General features: G+C 34.8%; 1 protein-coding gene across 3 annotated transcripts in view; it reads left to right on the top strand.

Annotated features, from left to right (window-relative positions):
• The window catches only part of LOC106876459 (caspase-7), a 360,978-nt gene that overhangs the window by 97,763 nt on the left and 240,625 nt on the right, over window positions 1-22,590 (top strand). Inside the window, exon 1 of one of the 3 annotated variants that reach the window (XM_052969504.2) lies at window positions 132-1,781. The exons of the other annotated variants lie outside the window; for them this stretch is intronic. Coding sequence (XP_052825464.1) covers window positions 1,735-1,781 — 47 coding nt within the window. The 5' untranslated portion in view covers window positions 132-1,734. Of the gene's footprint in view, window positions 1-131; window positions 1,782-22,590 lie in introns of those variants that run through there. 3 annotated transcript variants of the gene reach the window in all.

Here is a 22,590-nt window from a genome sequence, read left to right as displayed (position 1 = left end):
TTCTCATGTCTGCTAAGAATTAGAAAGGACCGAGTTTAGAAACCTGTTAAAAAATATATTTGTTCTTAAAGCAGAATTTTCTAAAAATAGCCAAGCTACAAAACACAGTGGGGGATATTAAACAGTGACAGACTTGCTGCTGCTGTTGTTGCTGCTGCTGCTAGTTGGAGGTTTATTTCTATCAGTGGTGATTGTCTGTACATTATCAATTTTCCAGACACTGACATCTGCTACCTACCTATCTGAAGGACAAGTGAAGTCGTCCCCTAATTAATTGTCTGCATTTCTTAAAGAAATATTTCTTCCATTTTGCATTGTATCTCTCATCATCTTTAATTACATATTTTAATTAAGGATGTTAAGCATTAATTCAAAATTAAATTTTCATCCTTATTAAGTTAGATAATTTCAGATTTGTAATTTATTTTACTAGAGCCCTATTTAATGTGTCCGTATTTATGTATGTATATGTGTATACATACTTACATATATGCATACAGACAAACAGATAAACACACTCACACTCACACGTGCACACACACACACATACACACACACACACACACACAAACACACACACACAAAACACATGGACATATGTACAATCATACATGCATATATACATGTGTGTGTGTGTGTGTCTTTTTAGATGAGTGTGTATATTTGTGTATACATTTATACACAAATGTATGCACACAAATGTATACACACATGTATATGCAAATGTATACACACATTTATACACAAATGTATACACACATGTATATGCATGTGTATATATTATAAATGTGTGTATAAAATGTACAGTCCTGTATATGTGCTGCTGTGAGTTTGGACTGAGATAGTTACTGGGGCTTTATTTCTCTCCCTCGACCAAATGTTCTCACTTGTGATAAAACTGCTTCATAAGACACTAGTGAAAATCTAGTCAATAAAGGGAGTCAACACTACCTGTGGCAGCAGCAGCAGCAACAGCTGCTGCTGCTGTTGCTGCTGCAATTGTTACTATTGCTGATGCTGATGTTACATCTCCTTTCCAACTCAGTGCTTGCTATATACGTCTTTGGGTTCCTCTCTGGCATGCAACATTTAGTTTTACATTGAACACAACAAGATGGATGGGAGAAATCAGATTTACTTGACTAGTTAACTTTTCTTGTTGTTGTTGCTGTTGCTATCAGGAGGCTATGACTCAAATGTGACACTGCATGTATTGCAGTGTCTTTGCTAGCTATATGCAAGCTGCATGTGTGCTTGTGTGTGTGTGTGTGTGTGCTTAGTTTACAAAGGCCTGTATGTGAATGATGTTATATAATTCAGCTATAGGTTTATCAGATGGTCGCCGAGAAGATTAAGTACCTAAACTGCATGAACTGTGGTTGTTATTGTCATTGTGATGGTGGTGGTTGCTGTACGTGCCTGTTAGTTTACATCTTTACTGATCATTGTCGCTGTTGATTACTGCTGTCCAACAACTACAAAAATCTCCGCTGTTATGCTTAATGGTCATTTGTCTGACCAAAAGTCCAACAGGATACTTACCAACAACTACCAATATTATTCCATCACCCCTTGTTGCAGCAGATGGTTTCTTTGTTTTTATGCTAAATATAATTATTATCACTACTTGCTGTTGTGGTCACCACGCTGCCCCACGTCGCTATTTCCTGCCTGAGAGGTCGGGCTGCACTTTGGTGCAAGGGGGTATGTGAACGTAGAGATAGTTCCATTACTATGACAGCTCCCAATGAGGTTTGTGAGTATGTTATAAGAAGACCAAGGTAAGATTCTTTAAGTTGTCTACCTCTACTTTTCTTTACATCACGCTTGTAATTTTTACCAATTCCCTCCTTTCACTATGCATCAGTTAATCATTTCACTGTATGTATGTATGTATATATATATATATATATATATATATATGAGATGTAATTCTTCACTAATATTTATCCTGCTCATGATTTTATGTGTATTTTTAGTCTTTGTATTTTATCATTTTAATGTTTTTTTTTTAAATAGAATTGTATATTAAAAAAATGTATTTCAGCAAAATTATTTAACTTTGTTGGTTTTGACATTCTAATTTGTAAAATGTGAAGAAAAAATATCTTAAAATCATATCAAGTTTGCAGTTTAAAAACTATTTGAATGAAATATACAGAAATTAATTTTAAATTGGAATATGATGAAACATATATATAAAAAAAAAAGAATTTATAAATTATTTAAAACTATTATTCATATAATTTATAGCGTTTTCTTATGCAGAAATATATATATATATATATATATATATATATATATATACACTATTATTGTTGTTGTTGTTATTATTGTAACCACTACTACTATTAGGGTGGTGAGCTGGCAGAATCATTAGCATGCAGGACAGAATGCTTAGTAGCATTTCTTCCGGCTTTATATTCTGCGTTCAAATGCTGCTGAGGTCAACTTTACCTTTCATCCTTTCAGAGTTGATAAAATAAGTATCTGTCAAGCACTGAGGTTGATAATATCAACTTGTGCTTTCCCCTAAAATTGCTGACCTCATGTCAAAATTTGAAGCCATTATTTTTATTATTATTAGTAGTAGTAGTAGTATTCTTTATTAAAACATTGAATTACTATACCTATTATACTAAACGATTGGAAACTTTTACTATATTACATTTCCTATTTATTTCTACAAAAACAACTCACAAGTGTTGCTATTGTTAAAGTGAATAATTTGTTTTAAAATTCATGTGCTGTAGTGGGATCTGTTGTAAATCGATTGCTCTATACAAGACAAAGTATTCAACTTTCATCTGATCATTAAACAGTCATTTACTCAGTTACAGTTTTATTTCCTGATTTTCAGTTCATATTTTTGCAGTTCTATCTCTTGACCACAACAGACAGTTGTAAACCATGAGATTCATACATATATTTCATACTTGATTTTTGATATATTTTTCAAAAATAATTTATTCCTTGTGCAGTCCCCCTGAAAATGCACTTTATAGTAATTTTTTTTTTCCACTTGTTTTAACTTTTTCTGCTGGCTTTAATGATATTTAAAAGGTTTAGAAAGAGCAAGGTATCTTATCTTCCTAAATATTTTTCATTTTATTTATCCTATTTCAACATGTATTAGCTGTGTTAATTGTAATTTGAGGGTTATATATATCTATTAAGTATGGAACTGTTATAGAGTGGTTGACTATAGATAATTGCTAATGTTTTGAAACAGCCATTTTTATCATTTGTGATGATCAGCTTTCTCATTAATAGAAGTTTGTACCTATATTCAATGATATAAGAAACTTTGAATGATTGATAATGTTTAAAATATCAGAATTTCTCTGTGTGTCTGTGTGCACACATGTGCATGTGCACACGTGCATGCATGCATGTGTATGTGCGTTTCATCTACTCGTAAACTTTACAAAAATTTTCTAACAAATTGCAGATAGAAAATACATAGTCAAAATTTCTAAACTAAAAGGGAAAATAACAAAAATTAATAATTTTTTAAAGTTGATGAAAGTTAAAGTTAGAATATCCAAATTCTCATTAAAGAATTTCTAATGATTTCGTGATCTGCTTCATCTCAAATAAATTTTCAAACATTTTTCTTAAAATTAATTCTACCTATTTTCATTTTTTTTAATATATATATGTATCGTTTGCTAAAGATATAAAAATGTTTCAGATTATCCAAATTTGCTTATCATATTTTGGTACAGTAATTAAAATACACTCATTGTAACTCACTAATAAAAGTATATTCAACAGATATATTAGTTACACTCATTAAGGCATACTCATTAAGGTACACTCATTAGATATACTCATTAAAGTACATTCATTTAGAAACACTTATTGAGGTGCACTTATGCAGTATATGCTAGTTTAGTGTACATTCACTTAGGTACACCCATTGGGGTACATTTATTAAGTGTAGCTTCAAATTACAAGAAAATGCGTTGAATACATTTGTTATGAAGCACTTAAAAACAATTAGATTAATTAAAATTAGATAAAGTAAATTTGAAAACTTGATTTTATTAACAACTTTAAACTTCTCAATAAATATGGTATCCTAAATTTTCAGTTTAATTGTAATTTAATTAATAAATCTAATGTTAAATAGCAGCACACTTAAGTTGGTAGACTGTACCAGTTGACTTCTTGCACTTGTAATATCTTTTCATATAGTGAAGGCCCAACTGTAGATAATTTGTTGATAGGAGGACAATTAACAGTTCATATTGCCAAGAATATTACTGATGCAAATTCAAAGACATTGTCTTCAATAATGCAACAGTGCTATTAATAAACACATGACCAAGGTGATAAACTAGGAATACTGTTACAGGTGCTGCACTACTATCACAGGTATTGTAATGCTGTCCCTTGCAATGGTACATGACTATCAAATGGCTTAGTCCACTTTATTGAAAAGGCATTTTATAGGCTAATATTTGTCATCATTAGATGTAGCATGTTTTATTAGCTTGCAATACTGAATTCAAATGCTCCTATTACTCTTACTTAGATATATATGATAACTCTCTCTCTCTCTCTCTGCTCAAAATATATCACTTCAGTTCAAAGTTTGCCTATGACATAACATGCTGTTGGACCCATTGGCATTGATTTGAAATTGAATACCTCTTAAATGGGTATATTTCAATTGCTATGGTTGTTAGTTAAACCTATTTAAAGGCTAACATTTTTTTAGCCTTATTGAGACTATGTATTTATACTGTGATGTTCCAAGCAATGTTTCATGGATGTCATATAAAAGTTAATTTTACAGGGGAAGATGATAAGTATTGTTGGTGACATCTTGTTTCATGTTGTTAATGTTTGATAGATTTACTGAATGGGTGGCAAATAAGGTTACTTGATATAGTTTCTCATATTCCTAGCTTCCACTACAATACACACTATCATTTTTATTCATTTATGTACTTTAGAGTTGAGAAGGTAAGATAGCAGTATGGCTAATGTATTGAACAACCTGATCATAAATCATGAGGTCAGATCTTCTGTAGGCTTTTACATTTCTGCAGTTTACATATCTGTTAGAAATAGCTACATGATTATCTAGGATAGCTCCCTATAAGAAAGGGATTTATGCCCTTCCTAATAAGAGCCTCACCTACTTAACCCCATGATATTGGAACCAAATACCACTTCTTAATAAAAAAATTTTTTAATCCCTAATTTTTCTGCTTTTACTGTTTTAGTAAGATTAATTATGTTGCAATCACACATTCTCCTTTCAACTGGGTCTGGAAATTTTTTACCTCCTTTTGTCTGGTTCAAATAATCTCTGTTGTCAATCCTTTTCCACTGTTTGATGAACCATCACCAACAACACCACTATTATAAAGATAAACCTTTAGTATTGTTGTTTACCTAATTTTGTTTTTGTATCACATTTGGTACACAATAGTACCATCAGATACAAGTTTCTAATGGACCAATCACTGGTTCACAGCATTTCTGACAGCAACAGTGATAAGGGAGTGTTTGTGACTTAGTGCAGAACAAATATTGCAAAAGACATACACACACTCATATAAAATGCTCCTACATAATTTTTACAAATTCCTGTGAGTGAAATATGGTAGACATATTTTGGAACCACATGGCTGTAAAGCAAAACCTTTTAACTGCGTAGCTATAACTGCTTAGGTTAGGTAGATTATTAATCCAGTAAACAAAAAATGTTTTGCTAGTCTTTTTGTTATAAAAATCTGAATGTTGTATGCACTATCTCTGATGTAGAGAGTTTACTTTAAACATGTTTCTTTTTCATATGTGAACACACATCTATGAGTTTCTCAAACCTTTGTTTCCATGTTTCTGACTAAGGTTGTTGGACAGGTGCAGGTTAGATTTTGGCTGATAAAAGTTTGGTAGGAAAAGCTGGGTAAATAGAGAGTACCAGAGAGTTATAGTTCTTGTTTGGAAAGATTGTCCAGTTCATTGCCTGAAGGTTAAGATATATTGAAAAGGATGGTGGTTTGCTATCATTGTAGTTGTAGCAGAAGATTGAGAGAGAGAGAGAGAGAGAGAGAGAGAGAGAGAGAGAGAGAGAGAGAGAGAGAGAGAGAAATAGAACATCATTGGGCTAGTGGCTCTAGTGCGCTGTATGAAGCTTTACTTATTTGCTATATTGAAAATGTTTGTATGTTTGCCACCTGTATTGACCCATATGTGTGAGCAATATTGTGTGCTGCACATAATTACCATGTATAAGATCAATAACTGCTCAAACCTGAAATAACAAACTAACTCCAAACAAGATACCCAGATTTTGGAATGTATCCCACTCACCACTCCTTAATAGACAATACAACATTATATATCCTAAAACAGGTAACACATATATGATTATCTTTGATATTTTTAAAATTTTAAGATATTAAACACATTGTTAATTATCTCAGAAAACTTTTTCATAAAGTATGTATGAAAACTAGATATAGCATTCTATGGTATTGTTGCAAATGTTAAATGAATGCAATTGACATTGCATATTTGGAGAACATTAGCAAAGTTTTACAACACCAAAGTTTCTTTCGTTTTCTGTTTTTTTTTTTGTTTTTTTTTTTATGAAGATAATCGATTCTGCTTCCCGTCCTATGATTCTATGATTTCATTGATTGACTAGGAATAATAGCTATATAATAAATTATGTACAGCTTGGGAATTAACTCTTATTTATATCAAGTGAGTTCCCCATGTAAACTTGGCACAATCATTATTTCCTGCTACTCTACAGTGCTTGAAAAGTTTTCTCATTTTCATTCATAAAGTTTCATAGCCATATGAGTAACATTCATGACTACAAACTTGGCGGTCACATTTTCTAATTTGCTCTATGTACTTATTTAGTCCCAAGTCCTGAACTAGCAGACCTTAGATCAAAGACATTCCAGCCATGACCATCCCATCTTTTTCAGATATAATATGTATAAGATTATATTTTTCCACGATTTCTATTTTTGTTTTTTATATGATATGAAGTAGATTTGGCTGCTGTTTTTAACAGATGGAATGACACAGAGTGACTCCATTGCTGTGATTCTAGCAGGACTGTTAATGATAGTTTATCTTTGCTCATCTAAGTGTTGAGAATATTCGTAAATTTTCTTGTATGATGCACTATCTTACTATTCTGTGACACACTACCTGTCTTATTCTGTAACACACTACCTTACTATTTTGTGACACTCTGTCTTATTCTGTGATACGATACCATACTATTCTATGATATACTCTTTCATTATTCTTTAAAACACTACCTTACTTTTCTATGATATACTCTCATCATTCTGTGACACACTACTTTATTATTCTGTAACACAATACCTTAACATCCCTGTGATACACTACTCTACTAGTTTATGTTACAAATTTTAATTCTGAGGATACTGTTTCTGTAAAATCATGTGATCAATGGATACTAATTCTGTGTATACTGGTTCTGTGGATATATATTCAAAGCTAATTATCTTATAACTAATGCCTTTTCTTTTACAAAATATCTTTTGAGATTTGATACAATTTAATGGCAATAATGTATTGGGACTCTTTATGTAGTCTTGAAAGTAATAAATATTCAATGTTACATCTTTTTCCTAATTGTTATTCTTATCTATAGCTCTTCATGGACTAATTGTACATGATTTCCAGAAAATAACTAGGGAGCATATTTGGTTTCAGAAGACATATTTTATATTATATTGATTTCTTTCCTTTTATGCTTGCTCTTCATTTGAATTAGTTTAACCATGGAATCTATATTTTCCAACTTAGCTGCTTAAATATGCATAAGAGGCAACCTGATTTGTCAAGGTTGATATATTTCCCAACACATGGGAATATATATACTTTTGCTGATATGTAATGTATTTCTTTACAAAACTTTGTATAGATAATTTTATCCAAAAATTCTTGACTGACAACATATATCATCTCCTATCTGGCTTGTTCTTTAGATTTATTATCGATATAGATGCAGGCATGGCTGACAGGTAAGAAGTTTGCTTTCCATCTGCATGGCTCTGGGTTCAATCCCACCACATGGCACTTTGGGCATCTTCTACTATATCTTCAAGTTGACCAAAGCCTTGTGAGTGGACTTGGTAGACAGAAACTGAAAGAAGCCTGCCATGTGTGTGTGTGTCTTTGTGTATGTGTTTATCCCCCACCACCTCTTGACAACCGATGTTGATGTGTTTACATCCCCATAACTTGTTTGGCAAAAGGGACTGATGGAATAAGTACCAGGCTTTACAGAAGAAAAATAAGTATTGAGTTGATAAGTTCAACTGAAATTCTTCAAGGCAGTGCCCCAGCATGGCTACAGTCTAATGTGGGAGACAAGTAAAAGATAAAAGATATATTTCTGTTTTGATCTTGTTTGTTAGCCCCAGGTCAACTCTGTTCATGTAATAGTAATACTGTGAACAAAGACCTTCCCACTGTGACCATCTGTGTTTTTCTATATGCAGCCAACCCCAGACAAAGTTATTTAGTGTGTCCTTCTTTAAGTTGATAGAGAGATTTGCTCTTGCTTCTAACAGATCAAATAGCCATATAGAGGCTCCCCTGCTGACTCACTTTGAAACTGTGTATTCTACATGTGCTGGTGAGTGATGAAAACAATATCTAGGTTAATAGAATGTTGGACTATCAGCCACAATAGTGATGGTTCCTATCCACTTGCTGTGTCTGTCCTGCACTCATAGCCAATTCATTTAATCCATTGTCTGGCATCTTGGACATAGCCCCCCCCCCACCAGTGCTCCATGAGTAAAAAGAAGCCTTTCATAGATGTGTGTGTGTGTGGAAGGGGTATCTGTGTGTATCTGTCTGTCTGTCAGTGTGTCTTTCTATGGTGTCTGTCTTTATGATAACACTCCTTAAAAGTACAATATTTTCTGTTTATGTCCCATAATTTGTTTGTGGTAAGGAATCTTATATCCTGCAGAGTACAATGCAATCTTACTAGTGCCGCTACCACAATAAATTCACTTAATACATTCAATAACATGGTTCGAGAATTGTGGAAACAGTGTAGTAACAGAAGGCTTCCATGGGGGAAACATTTCCTGTGTACTCATGTACACATGTCTGTATGTGACGTGTGTGTGTGTATACAAGTACATGTATTCATTTGACTCAAATGAATACCCATATTTGTATATTCATTGGACTGCATAGTCAGATGACTGAAACAAGTAAAAGCTTTTCAGGCTAAATTTGATAGTTTGCATAAAAGAAAAAAAAGAAAAAGACAATATCTCATCAAAAAATAAAAAAATATCAACAAGATTATGGCTGGGCAATAACAGTTTACTCAGAGTAACCAGCCTCAGCTTCCACCATGGCCTCAAGATTACTTTTTCCAGAGGTATGGCAAGGAGCTGAATCTTGCCACACATATAGCAACCCTCTCCAGCCAGGATTTGACCACAGTCTCTAGCAGCTTCACATAGCCATCTCAACTGGGCCTAAGGTCCTGTTCATCAGTTGTTGGATGAATTCTGGTGTGCAAACACAGTCAGTAGGCTTGTTGCATTCCTTCACATTGGTCATAGCTTCCTAGTCTCCATTGCAGCTGTCCATTTCATGTCTTACAGCCTTTACAATGTTCACAGAGCATTGAGCAGCTGTCATAATGTCAACATTTTGATACTTGGTATGAATCCTCATGATACAGGTAACTTTTTTCCAATATTCAGATGAATTCCAGTCCTCTATGTCAGCTAACTTTTTTTTAACTACAGCTTTAATCTTCATGCTCTCTAGTGCTATTGACTGTTCACCTAACCATTAAGCTATTCCTCAAAAATGGAGACATAGATAATCATCAAACTTAACCCAAGCACCCAGTATGTGAATGAAGTCTGATAAAAAAGTATCGAGACTGTTGCTATAGTAATGGAGCTAAAGTACACAGCATGAAGCTGCTTAGCACCGATTGACCTTCAACTCTGTCACACATGTTCACTAAGTTATAAAGATCTCACTGACTTCCATGATTTTTTATCAGGGCTTGGAAATAAAGTATGTAGAGTGTAGCCATCTCAAAAAAGATTGGGCTTCAACTGCACAGGATCTCCTTGATTGTGTTGAGGAAGACAAAAACTTCTTAAAAACTGTTATAACAGGTGATAGATCATAGGTCTAATGCTCTGATCCTGAAAACAAGGCTCGGTCTTCACAGTGGAAGACCCCAGCAAGATTTCAAGACATCAAAGAAATCCAAGAGAATGCAACAAGGCAGTTGCTTCCTATCTTCACTTTTTTCTCCATTGTTAGAAGACAAAAATCAATCATCTTTAATTTTAATTTTTAAATGAGTTTAGACCAATGAATTTTATAATCTTGAGTTACATTATCCTGAGGAGTCCAGGTAGTAATCATTGGGAAAGCCGCTCCTTGGGTTGGCTACCACCTCATTGGTTTCACAATGGTCTTCCATTGGGCATTTGTTGTAGTCTCTGCATGAGCATCCAACCTCCACTTGTGGCTTAGGGCTGTTTGTTGACAAGAATGATCTTACTATTGGGGCCGCAGCTAAAAGAGACCCTTAAGTTGTATCTGGTGAAAATGCATCCATACCTATGTGAACATGTGAAGTGTTTATCTACTAGCCTAAGGAATATCCTACCTACACTCATTTTTACATTGAGAGAAAGAGTGGAGGAAAATAATATTTCTGCAGCACTTCTTTCTGCGGGTGTCAGGGCCCAGCATGTAGATGTGGTTCCTAAACCCACTAGGTGCCTCCCTCAATCCGGGGAACATCCTTCACTCCAGGACAGAGGTCTTTGGACACTGCTTGCACTTCAGGAAATTCCTGCTAGCATGGTCAATGAACAGCTGTCAAAGGGAGACAATCCCTTATTGTTGACAGTAAGGTTTTAGGGTCTGAAGAAATGCTGTAAAGCTAAGCGCTTTATGCATATGAAACTCAGGATAACCCTATAGATTAGCCATATCTATCTTTATTTATCTATAATATATATATATATATATATATATATATATATATATATATATATATATATTATAGATGTACACGTGTGTGTATGAATGTATGTGTATGTATGTATATGTGTGTGAATGTATGTATGTGTATGTGTGTGTACATGTGTATGTATGTGTATATGTATATATGTGTGTACATGTGTTTGTATATGTATATGTGTGTACATATGTATGTATGTGTGTATGTATATATATATATGTGTGTGTGTGTGTGTGTGTGTATACATTTGTGTACATGTGTGTGTGTGTGTGTGTGTGTATGTATATATACAGGGTGATTGAAAAGTAACTCCCTATTTTAAAATACTTACAATTTCTAGAAAAGATGAATATGTGAAGAAAGCAGATAACATGGAGTTTTATTTAAAATTCAATTTAGGCACCAGCATTCACCACCAACTTCTCAAGCCACCTGGGAACAGCATCAACTGATTTCATCAAGGACTCTTGTGGGATGAAAGACATAACTTCTTGTATTTGCCCTTCGAGTTCTTCCAAAGTCATTGGTTTGATAGAGTTGACTTGCTCCTGTAAACAACCCCAAAGAAAAAAGTTGCAGGGTGTTAAATCCAGGGCTTCTAGCTGGCCAATCATGTGGACTTCAATGACCCAGCCATCTCTTAGGGAAGTGGGCATTCAGTTATTCATGAACAACCATAGCAAAATGCAGAGGAGTGCCATCTTGCATAAAAATCAAATCTTCTGTATTCTCTGAAGTAATGATATCTGGCCAGATTTCATCTTGCAGCATGGTGATATACCTTTTAGCATTCATGGTATTGTAAAGGATGAAAGGACTCACAATCTTGTCATTCCTAGTCAAACCACACCATACCATTACCTTGGGCCAATTCTGCATTTTTTCAGAGGTAATAGAAAGATCTTCTTCTGCTCACTAGTGGCAGTTGTGCTGGGTCACAAACCCACCAATGTGGAAAACACATATTTTTAAAGAGATCAGACCATGTTTGTTGGGTTTCTAAATTTCAAACAAGATAATCGATCAGAAAAAAAAGCAGCAGCATAGAATCATTTCCCATACATTAAAGGATATACACAACAAAAAAATTGAGAAAAATAATTTATAAGTATTTTAATATACGGAGTTACTTTTCAATCCCCCTGTATATACACATATATGTGTGTGTGTGTGTGTATATGTGTGTGCATATGTGTATGTATATATACATGTGTGAGTGTATGAATATATGTGTGTGTATATGTGTATATATGTATATCTGTGTATATGTATATACATGTATGTGTATGTATGTTTATATGTATGTGTAAATGTATATATGTGTGTGTGTATGTAAGTATATATATATATGTATGTATGCATCTACGTGTGTATATGTGTGTGTGTGTGTGTATATATATACATATATATATATATATATGTGTGTGTGTGTGTATCAGGGATGTGCCACCTAGGTAGGCAGTGCCTACCTTGAATTATGAAGGTTACTGATTACTAGGCATAAAATGCAAAATATTTTTTTTCTATATTGGGTAGGTATATTTATATATATGGATGTATGTATATATATATTTATATATATGTGTGTATATATGTATGCATATATACTTATATATAGATGCAGTAAGACCATTTCCAGCAGCTCCATATTTGTTAATATATATGGATGTATGTGTGTATACATATATATATTTATATATTTGTATCTTTGTATATATATATTTGTATGTATGTGTATATATATAGATGTTTATATATATATGTATGTGTGTATGTATATATATATATATTTATATTTATGTATGTGTGTATATATACACACACATGTTAGAAGTAAATAGACACCCTATAAAACATCGTTTTCTGTTTCTTTTGATTTGTAAAGGTTTATATTTCTTATTAATTGACATTTTTATGTTTCAGATTCTATATGTGACTGTTCAATCATGCCATGTACAAAAGAGGCCTAGGAACTGTCTGAATTTCAAAGAGGCCGTATTGTGGGTCATTCTGAAGGTGGATATAGTCAGCATAAAATCGCAGAAAACCTTGGGATCCCACCTTCTATAGTTAATAGTGGTTGTGCAATTCACCAGAGAGGGGAGGGACTCCACATCACCTTGCCCAGATAACCAGGGCCCTCTGACTGGACCTTTATCTTTGCTAAGAGAAGTGTGGAGGACAATCCTCATTGTAAGATCTCTGACATAGCAGAGCAAGTTGATGTCAGTCCCAGAATAGCTGTCAGATATCTCCACAAATTTGGTAACTATGGCAGACCAAGAAGAAGGAAGCCACATCTTTGAGCAGCCAATAAGAAGTGGAGGAATGATTGAGCCAGTGAGATTGCGGCAAAGCCATTAGCATTTTGGGACACTGTCATAATCTCTGAGGAGTCCAGATTTGCTGTATTTCCTAACAGTGGTCTAGTGTGGGTCTGGAGACTCTGTGATCAAGAAATTGATGCCAAAAGATTGCAACCAGCAATGAAACACAGCAACTATTCTGTGATGGTTTGGGGAACCATTTGGAGCAATGGTTGATCAGAGCTGGAGTGTGAGGGAAAGATGAACTCAAATATGTGTCCATATTGCAGAAAGGACAAGTTCCAAATTCTCCAATGGTGAAATGATTAAAGAAGGCTCTCTATTTATGGAAGATAGGACTCCTTGTCACACGGTTAAAATGACCCAAGATTTGTTGGAAAAGAAATCTTCCATACCTAAGCCAGTCACCAGATATGAACCCCATAGAATATCTCTGGGGCATAAACAACAGGACATTTCATAAACAGAACAAGAAAGCATCTTTAAAGCCAGATCTTTTGAGATTATTGCATGAAACTTAGAAAGAAATTCTAAAAGAGAATTTTCACCATCTGATCAGTAACATGCCTAATACGGCCCTTGCATTGAAAAATGCAAAAAGCAAGTCTACTAAATATTGAATGTTCACATTATAACAACTAACAAATAATTCGAATGTATAATTTCAGATTCAAATAAATTTTAATGATTATATGGGCGTCTATTTACTTCTTTCATGTCTGGGTTTATGTATGTAAGATATATGTGTAATTATATGTGCATATGTAAGTATATATACATATATATATGTATTCATATATATGTATACATGTATATGTATGTATAAATATATATATATGCATATATATGTATATATATATATATGCATATATATGTATATATATATATATGTATCTATATATGTATATATATATATATATATATATATATATATATATATATATATATGTATCTATATAAGCTGTAATTTTTTGTATAATTATATATTGTTAATATAACAATACATAAAAAAGGGCTAGAGTTGAAGTGCTCAGCATGAGCTAGAATTCACATTATAGTAAGAATGGATACATAAGGGTGGAAGACCACAGGAACAATACTGGATATCCAACGAAAGATTCAATATATGTGTTTGTGTGTGTGTGTGTGTTAGACACTCCCTTCATCAGGATGTTCGTTGTCCTCTTTCTGTACAACGAACATCCTGATGAAGGGAGTGTCTAATTTCTAATATGTGTACTACACCATGTTAATAGACACATCTCAGAAACGGTCCATAGATGTATACTTTTACATTACCTTTGTATTGTACGTTTTTTTTTTTTTTTCCTCTCTGATATAGTATATATACACATCCTGTCCTAATGTACACGTTTTTAATATAATACATGCAAATATATAATTTCACATCAAATTGTATCATATCGTATATATTTACCCCTTATATGTTAAATCATACTGTACGTTTATATATTGTAATGTATTATCTTAAATTGTCATATTTTTATACAACTCGGAAACTATGCATGTTTATAAATATTTTTAAATAAATATTTTAAACATTCATGATATTTCTAAAGTTTATATCGTTGTATATGCCTTTTTACTTTATTTTACCCTACTTTTTACACATTTAAGAGACTGAAAACTATAAATTTATTTATTGATTCTTAAAGGAATTGAACACACACACGCACACACACACACACACACATATATTAAATCTTGCGTTGGACATACGGTATTGTTCCTGTGGTCTTCCACCCTTATGTATCCATTCTTACTATAATATGTATCTATATATGTATATATATATATATGTATATATATGTGTATATATGTATATGTATGTATACCTATATGTATATATACATATGTATATATATATGTGTATATATGTATTTGTATACCTATATGTATATTTATATGTATATCTATATGTATATATGCATAGGGATAACTATATGTATATGTGTATATATGTATATCTATATGTACATATATATGTATATGTATGTCTATATGTATATATACATGTAGATATATATATGTATATGTATATACCTGTAGATATATATATGTGTGTGTGTGTATATATATATATATGTATATATGTATAATTATATATATGTATATATATATATATATGTATTTACATATATGTATGTATATGTATCTGTATATATACATATATCTGTATATATGTATATATATATATATATATATATATATATATATATATATATATATATATATATATATATATATATATATATATATGTATGTGTAAGAATGGATACACCTCCACACTTCAACCTCAAGGATCACAAAAAGGACTTCAATGCAAAACCTTCGATTCGTCTAATATGCCCTACAAAATCCGACCTCGGAAGAATTAGTAAAAACATTTTAGACAGGATAATACCAATCATCAAGGAGAAACTACACGCAAATCTATGGTACCACACCGGGGAGGTCATCACATGGTTCCACACCCTGGAGAATAAAAACTCCTCCTTGTTCCTCCAATTCAATATCAACAATTATTACTCATCTATATTTCCTCAGCTTTTAAATAGGGCCATTCTTTTCGCCAGGAATCTTACTAACATTACACCTTTAGAAATTAACATTATAATCAACGCTCGCAAAACTCTTATAGCTTTCGAGAACAAGCTCTGGTGCCGAGCTAATCAACATACTAATAGCTCTAACAGATTATTTGATGTAACCATGGGTTCTTCCGATTCAGCACAGGCCACGGATTTAGTTGGATTGTACATACTCCACCAATTAAAATCACACTTCCCTAACATCCATGGTGGTCTATATGGGGATGACGCTTTACTTATTACCAAGACTACTAACAAATCTTCCATTGAGAGGACAAAAAAGGATCTACACAAATTTTTCTCAGGTATGAATCTATCAATAACATTTGAAAACGCATACAAAACGGCTAACTTCTTGGACGTTTCTCTGAACCTATCTAACTCGCAACACTCCCCCTATCATAAACCCAACCAGTACCTTAAATACCTCAATATTCAATCTAATCATCACAGATCTACTTTTGATAACATAATCATAGGGATCTTTACCCGCTTATCTGATATATCCTCTTCTGAAGAAATATTTAACAATCACGCTCCATACTACAACCAAGCACTAGCAGCTAGTGGTTTCTCACAACAAATAAAATACATCCATAACACCAGACTTAAACAATTTATATCACAAATCGCACCCCAAAGACATAACATCAATCAAAACCACAACCAACCACCCACATATCCAAGCAGACCCCACAAACACACCTATAACACTAGGGCCAAATCTAAGATGTTTAAATCAGCTAGCCCTACCAAAAGTATAGACAACTGCCCTCCACTTAAACACCTTAATTACAACATGCACAGAACGCCCCCAAAAAAGCGGTGGCCGCTCCATCCTGTGGTACACCCCCCCATTCTCTCTTAACACTAGGAACCTAGCCAAATCTTTCTTTAAAATACTAGATTCTAACTTCCCACGACAACACAAATACCACTCTATATTCAACAGATCCACTTTAAAATTATCGTATTCTACCACTCCTAACTTTGAATCTATTATAGCAGCTTCTAACAAACATAAACTCTCGCTCTATTACCAAAACCCAAGCAACCGTAACTATGCTAGCACCAGCACCCGACCCACACATACACCCAACATGGACATCAATATACGTTCTTCTAACACTAACACTCGTACACTGGAACAAAACCACAATGGATCCCAACCCATTAATATTCTAGACAATAACAATACCAATAATAACACTGATAGGACAAATAGCCATAACAATAATTCCACTGATCTAGATTCCTACACATCCCCTAATAACATATCCTCCAATAATAATAACTCAACCACAAGCATACGCAACCCTCTAGCCTCCTACACTTGTAACTGTCGCTCCAGGACTATCTGTCCGCTTCAAGCACATTGCGTAAGATACAATGTAATATATAAATGCACCGTGAAAAATCTATTACATAACTCTACTGCCACGTACATTGGTGCAACTATAAACTTTAAACATCGCTATGCAGCCCATATGCACTCTTTTAGATACGACAAACACAGTAAATCTACAACATTAGCCAATCATATTCATCACCTCAAAAACAAAAATACTCAATACACCTTAACATGGTCTATCTTAGATTCTGGAACTCTATACCAGGGCCAGCACTCCAATTGCAAGCTTTGCCTAATGGAGGCGTTCCATATTTTAAAATACAATTCTCCCACACTACTTAATCGATATAACGAAGTGTTTAGCAACTGCAACCACCGCTCGTTTCACACATTTAGGTTCTATCACAAGCAAAATTGCACAAACGATCACGCAACATAATCACACAACACCCCACAGGCAACCTATTCAACCTGGCAAAAACATCCATCTTTCACCATCTTTTGAATAGGATTATTTGCTTTCGATCATCTCACCACACATATACCACCAAATCTATTTCTTCTATTCTCAAATTCACAAGAACACCACCTACACATACAGACTACGTCACTTCTTTCAATCCCTTTCCACCGTCTATAAATAGGCTTGGCAGCATCCTAAAATATGATACTACTAACTACCTTTCCCACCCATCCCTTCCCTTTATCTCTGTCCTTGGTTTATCACTCATACCCCCACCACCTATATACTACACACACGCATTCCTTCCTACTCACTAGACCTTTTAACCTCATCCCCCTATTCCTCCTTCACTCTATATGCTCATCCCCTCTACCCTGTTAAGACCAACTGACCATAAATATATCGCTACCATCCTCCACCTCTATCTCTCCTCTAGCCGCTTTCACATTCTGTCTTCATGACTTGACCTAATTACCGCTCACTTTTCACTTGACTTGGCCATTCTTCAAGTAAACAAGCAAAAATCCATCGCAATATGGAATATATGTACCTCTGCTATCTATGCTATATTAACTTTCGCTCCAACATAAATTTCCGGATTATCCACACAAGGATTACTTTGCACGAATTTCTACATGGATATTTACCACTGGAATGAAACTACACTTCAAGTACTGTTCTCTCTTTTTTCAGCACATCACACTCTTTACCATTTCATACTAAAAATATCCGCCTATGGATATAATAATAGATTACTTTATTTTTTCTGTCTCCGATGAAGGGAAGTACTGGATCTTCCCAGAAACAGCTGTAAGACTCTATCCATAAAATACTTCTCCAACCTTACCTTTGCTCTCTTTATCTTTTTGTTTTTATATATTTACATATACACACGCTAATACACGACTTATAATACCCAATCCTGTTCATACAACGACTGGGGCAAACTAGTCGGTATACAGCACTTACTCGGTATTACCTGTATCCTCCTGGGTTTGGTTAAATCCAATACCCTCCTCAACCTTATATGTATGTGTATGTATATATGTGTATATACATGTACGTGTGTATCTATGTGTGTATATCAATATGTATACATATATGTGTATATATTTGTATATATGTATGTGTATATATATTGTTACGAACGCCCGCACGCGAAGCACCTCAATGAAGAGAAAACTCGCATGCGCGCGAACGTCAACGCTCAGTGAGTCTGGATGTTCGCCACGACTAAGCCCAGCTGGAGCACGTAACGATGACAACAGGCAAGGAGGAAGAAATAACACGGAGTCCATACGTTGTGTAGTGAAACTAACTTTTTTTTCTTAGCAAAACAATACATCATCAATACAAAACATCATTGCATATAATAACATGTAACAATAGTGTATGCAACAACAGTCTCCAAGCATTTAACATAATCAAAGTTTCAGAACATTGCATAATCAAAAGTTTACAATCAGAGTTCGTATATCAAGTCAATTAAAAGTTCTTTTACTTCTTTGTTTTTCTTTTCTTTGAACAACATGTCACAACAAAGTTCTCTCTTTTCTTTTCAACCATTTAACAAGAGTTAGCAAAGTTCTTTCTTTTCTTTTCTTTTCCACCAGTTAACATCACAGTTAACAAAATCTCTTTTTCTTTTAAAACATGTAACAACAAAGTTCTCTCTTTAAAGAATATTTAAACAAACCTTCACCGCAAGAATTTCCTTTCCTTCAAAGCTCCCACTACAATCCACAAGAAGTGACCAACTACAATCTTTTTGCCTGCCACAACAGTCCCTTCTCTCTCATTGACTCTATCCATTTCTGCTGACTGGTACCTTCTGACCATAGGCTCTCTCTCTCAGTCTCTTTCTCAGTCTCTTATCACCAACCGCTCTGTCCATCTTCACTGGCTGCTGGCCTTCACACCGAACTCGCGTTCTTCATCCACTGACTTTGTTTTCACCAACTGCTGTACGCCAACTGCCCTGCCCATCTGGCTGCTGTGTTTACATCAAACCGCACTCGCACCAACTGCTTGTCCGCCAACTGCCGTACGCCAACTCTCTGCTCCGTATTTATGAGAGATACCATACCCAACAGTGCTACCTTACCCCCCTCCAAAGCTGGGTCAGTTTAGTACAGTTCCTAACTTGTTTTTCTAAACTTTCGGTGACCGGAAAGGGTCAGCGATCATACCTACGCTAAAAATAACTGTGCTTGTTGACAGGACAAAAGAAATACCATTGTCCTCAACAACCAGAATACGGTTTCAAACCCAGCTCGGGAGATAGGGGCATAACATTATTTTGTTTGTTTATCGGCGTCCGTATCAATATGTATATATATCTGTGTATATATATGTGTATATATATGTATATATATATGTATGTATATATCTATCTATATGTGTATATATATGTATGTATGTATGTATATATCAGTGTAAATGATGTCCTATCTGAATCTCAATGTGGCTTCCGATCTGGTAGAGGGACAATGGATATGATTTTCACAGCAAGACAGATGCAGGAGAAGTGCTATGAGCAGAATATGGATCTTGTTCAGGTATTCATTGATTTAACAAAGGCCTTTGATACTGTAAATAGGGCCTTTCTATGGAAAATACTTGGCAAACTTGGATGTCTGGATTACTTATATCTATAATTAAACCATTTCATGATGGGATGGAGGCTTGGGTCAATGTTGGTGGTGGCATGGCGGGACCCATTCCTGTAGAGAATGGTGTCAAGCAGGGTGATATCCTTGCCCAAACTCTCTTTTCTTTGTATTTTCCTGCTGCTTTTACTCATGCTTTTGCTAAGGTTAGCTCTTTTGGAATATATGTCAGATATCGATCTTCTTGCCGCCAATTCAATCTTCGACGATTTGCTGCCAATTCAAAGGTTCTCCAGTCTATTATTCGTGACCTCCTTTATGCAGATGACTGTGACTTAGTCACTCATACAGTGGATGACATGCAAATACTCATGAATTGCATTTCTGCTTCTTGCAAGGCATTTGGACTTGGCATTAGCCTGGACAAGATTGTTGTAATGTTCCAGCCTGCACCAGGAAATCCATATGTGAAACCAGCTATCTTGGTTGAAGGAACAATTCTGAAGGTAGTAGACAAGTTTGTCTACCTGGGCAGCACACTCAGCCGTTTTTGCTCCCTGGATGAGGAAATATGTTTCAGGTTGCAGAGAGCAACTAATTCCTTCCGGTCTCTTCAGTCTCATGTCTGGTCCCAGCATGGCATAGCAAGGCAAACAAAAGTTGCTGTGTAGAAAATGCATGTGTACTGACATCGCTCCTCTACTCGTGTGAAACATGGACTCTGTACAAACGTCAGATAAGGGTCCTTGAACACTTTCATCAGAGATGTCTCAGGCACATTCTCAATGTTGGCTGGACCTCAAAGACTCCAGACACACAGATCCTGAGAACAGCTGATATCTTGAGTATTGAGGCGATGGTGCACAAGCACCGGTTACGTTGGACTGGACACCTTATTAGAATGAAGGATAGCAGGATTCCTAAGCAGATGCTATATGGAGAACTTGTGAATGGAAGGAGACTCCGGCAGAAACCAAGGCTGCGCTTTAAGGACTATGTCAAGTCCTCATTAAAGGCCTGTGATATGCAGGACACTGACTGGGTGAACAACGCCTGTCATCGCCACGGATGGAGGAAGCAGGTTAAGGAGGGGATTGACACTTTTGAGAGAGCACGTATCCAGCATGAAGAACTTAAGTGAGGTGCGCGAAAGCGCATGATTCATACAGTGAATGGGGAAAGCTTAATCTGCAATGTTTGCAGTCATGTATGCTTATCAAGAGCAGGGCTCATTAGCCACCAACGGATCCGCAAATGCAAAATATAAGTTAGACCTAGAGCGCACAATGTTCCTGAAGGTCGGCAATGGTCTTCCTCGGTCACGAGTTGATGGCCATCATCATATGTATATATATATATGTATATAAATATACATATATATATATATATATATATATATATATATATATATATATATATATATATCTTATATATAATAAAGCTGAAGTTGTGTATCTGTGTGAAGCCTTTTTAAAAGTTTATAGAAATCCACATTTTCCACTTTTTCATAAAAATTTTTACATCAGTAGAATTTTCTCGATGTGAATTTTCCAGTGCAGTAATTAGATTTTTTTAAAATTCCGTTTACTTTGTGTGATTTAAGGGAGATTTGGCTGTTGTTTCTAGCAACTTTTATATTTCTTCCATTCCACCTGTACTGGGGTTCTTACACATCCATCACGAGCTCAACATATAATATAGAGAGTAAGAGTAAAAGAGGGAGAGAGAGAGAGAGAGAGAAAGCAGTACATACAAAGTGATAGATTAAACTTTCCTATCAGTATTCTTTACCTATTTTTCATAACATAGATACGTAAAAACACACAACCATACATACGTAATCTGTGACAACAACAAACACACGGACAGCAAAACTCGAGGCAGTTCAGCGGCACTATACAAAAAAGATCACCACAGTCCAACAGATGAACTACAGGGAGCGACTGAAGGCACTAGGTCTCTACTCCCTGGAACGCAGGCGGGAGAGATATGTAATAATATACATATGGAAAATACTGGAAGGACTGCTGCCAAACTTTGGCATCAAGTACTACAGGAATGCCCGCACGGGTCGCCACTGCATGGTGCCAAAGGTGTCGTCCACTGCATCTCACATAAGAACGAGATACTGCAGCAGCCTCGGTTTCAGAGGTCCTCAGCTCTTCAATACCCTGCCAAAACATTTGA

Source organism: Octopus bimaculoides, chromosome 7 (genome assembly GCF_046866305.1).
Source record: "Octopus bimaculoides isolate indiv1 chromosome 7, ASM4686630v1, whole genome shotgun sequence".
Classification (NCBI taxonomy): Eukaryota; Metazoa; Mollusca; class Cephalopoda; order Octopoda; family Octopodidae; genus Octopus; species Octopus bimaculoides.
This window is presented reverse-complemented; position numbering and strand designations above follow the sequence as displayed.